Raw genomic sequence first — 1,315 nt, 5'->3', positions numbered from 1 at the left:
TGTACATTGTGCACTATTTGGATTAAATATGTAATGTGTTTTGATGGCTCTCCATGAGTACACAAACTCTGCCGTAAATACCCATACCACGCGCCGATGCGCAGGACCGCGGGAGCGACCATACGCAAATTGCGGATATGTGCACGCAGAGCAGAACAAGTGCACGCGCAGTGGGCATGTGTGTGCAGTTTGTACGTGACGTGTGTTCTGCAATATTTTTCGACTTTGACATAAGCTATTCAGGAGGAGCTGGACATTGTAATGGTGGGGTCCTAGAAGAGGACAGTACAGCATTTAAGATGGTTATATCCTTTATTAATTTACAAAAACAATCTTCTGTGGGGAACAATCTTTAACCTCACATCACGGAAGACTTGTTGGACTTGTTTATTTCGCAGGCTGTATATAAATGGATTAAGTACTGGAGTCATTATGCTGTTCAGAAGTGCAACAGTTTTATTATAGTCAAGGGAGGAACTTTCTACTGATCGTACATAAATATAGATAGAACTGCCATAAGTTATTGTGACCACAGTGAAGTGAGATGTGCAAGTGGAGAAAGCTTTGATTTTGCCACTGGTGGATGGTATCATTAGTACGGTGATGAGAATGTTGTAATAAGAAATTAAGGTGAGAAAGAAAGAGCCCAAAATGATAGCTGAGGCAAAAATGGCACAAACCATATCAATCTGCCTTACATCAGAGCAACTGATCTTCACTAAGGCTGAACTATCACAGAAGAAATGATTGATTTCATATGGACCACAGAAAGACAAATCAAAAGTTAACATTATGGGATAGATGCAAGTAATAAATCCAAATATCCAAACTATTAGTACCAACCATAGACAGACCCTGTTGGTGAAGATTGAATGGTACCTCAGTGGAAGACAGATTGCCACATACCGATCCACTGACATGACAGCCAAATGATACATTTCTATAGTTCCAAATGACAGATAGAAGTAAAGCTGCACAATGCATCCAGATAAAGAGATTGTCCTGTGGTTGTAAACCAGTATAGCGAGCAGTTTGGGGACAGTGCATGATATAAGACAAATATCCAAGAAAGCCAGGCTGCTGAGGAAGAAATACATGGGGATATGGAGACGTTTGTCCAGCCAGGTGGCTGTTATAATAAATAAGTTTCCAGTTAAACATAGACTATAAAGTACAATGAATAGCAAACTTGAATGTGCCCAAAGACCATGTGTGAATCTAACAAATGTAAATATAGTTTGGTTGATATGAGACATTTCTGCAGAGATATTTGGTACTTGGGGTGATATATTGAGGATTACTGTTACAAACTGAT

At 39.5% G+C, this 1,315-nt stretch overlaps 1 protein-coding gene across 1 annotated transcript; it reads right to left on the bottom strand.

Annotated features, from left to right (window-relative positions):
* Positions 1–320: 320 nt before the first annotated feature.
* Positions 321–1,097, bottom strand: LOC134970111 (olfactory receptor 6M1-like). Its single transcript, XM_063946182.1, has one exon. The coding sequence runs from the start codon at positions 1,095–1,097 to the stop codon at positions 321–323; it is 777 nt and encodes a 258-aa protein (XP_063802252.1).
* Positions 1,098–1,315: the final 218 nt, after the last annotated feature.

This window comes from Pseudophryne corroboree, chromosome 1, assembly GCF_028390025.1.
Source record: "Pseudophryne corroboree isolate aPseCor3 chromosome 1, aPseCor3.hap2, whole genome shotgun sequence".
Classification (NCBI taxonomy): domain Eukaryota; kingdom Metazoa; phylum Chordata; class Amphibia; order Anura; family Myobatrachidae; genus Pseudophryne; species Pseudophryne corroboree.
Note: the sequence above shows the minus strand (reverse complement) of the source record. Positions and strands in the feature narration are given on the sequence as shown.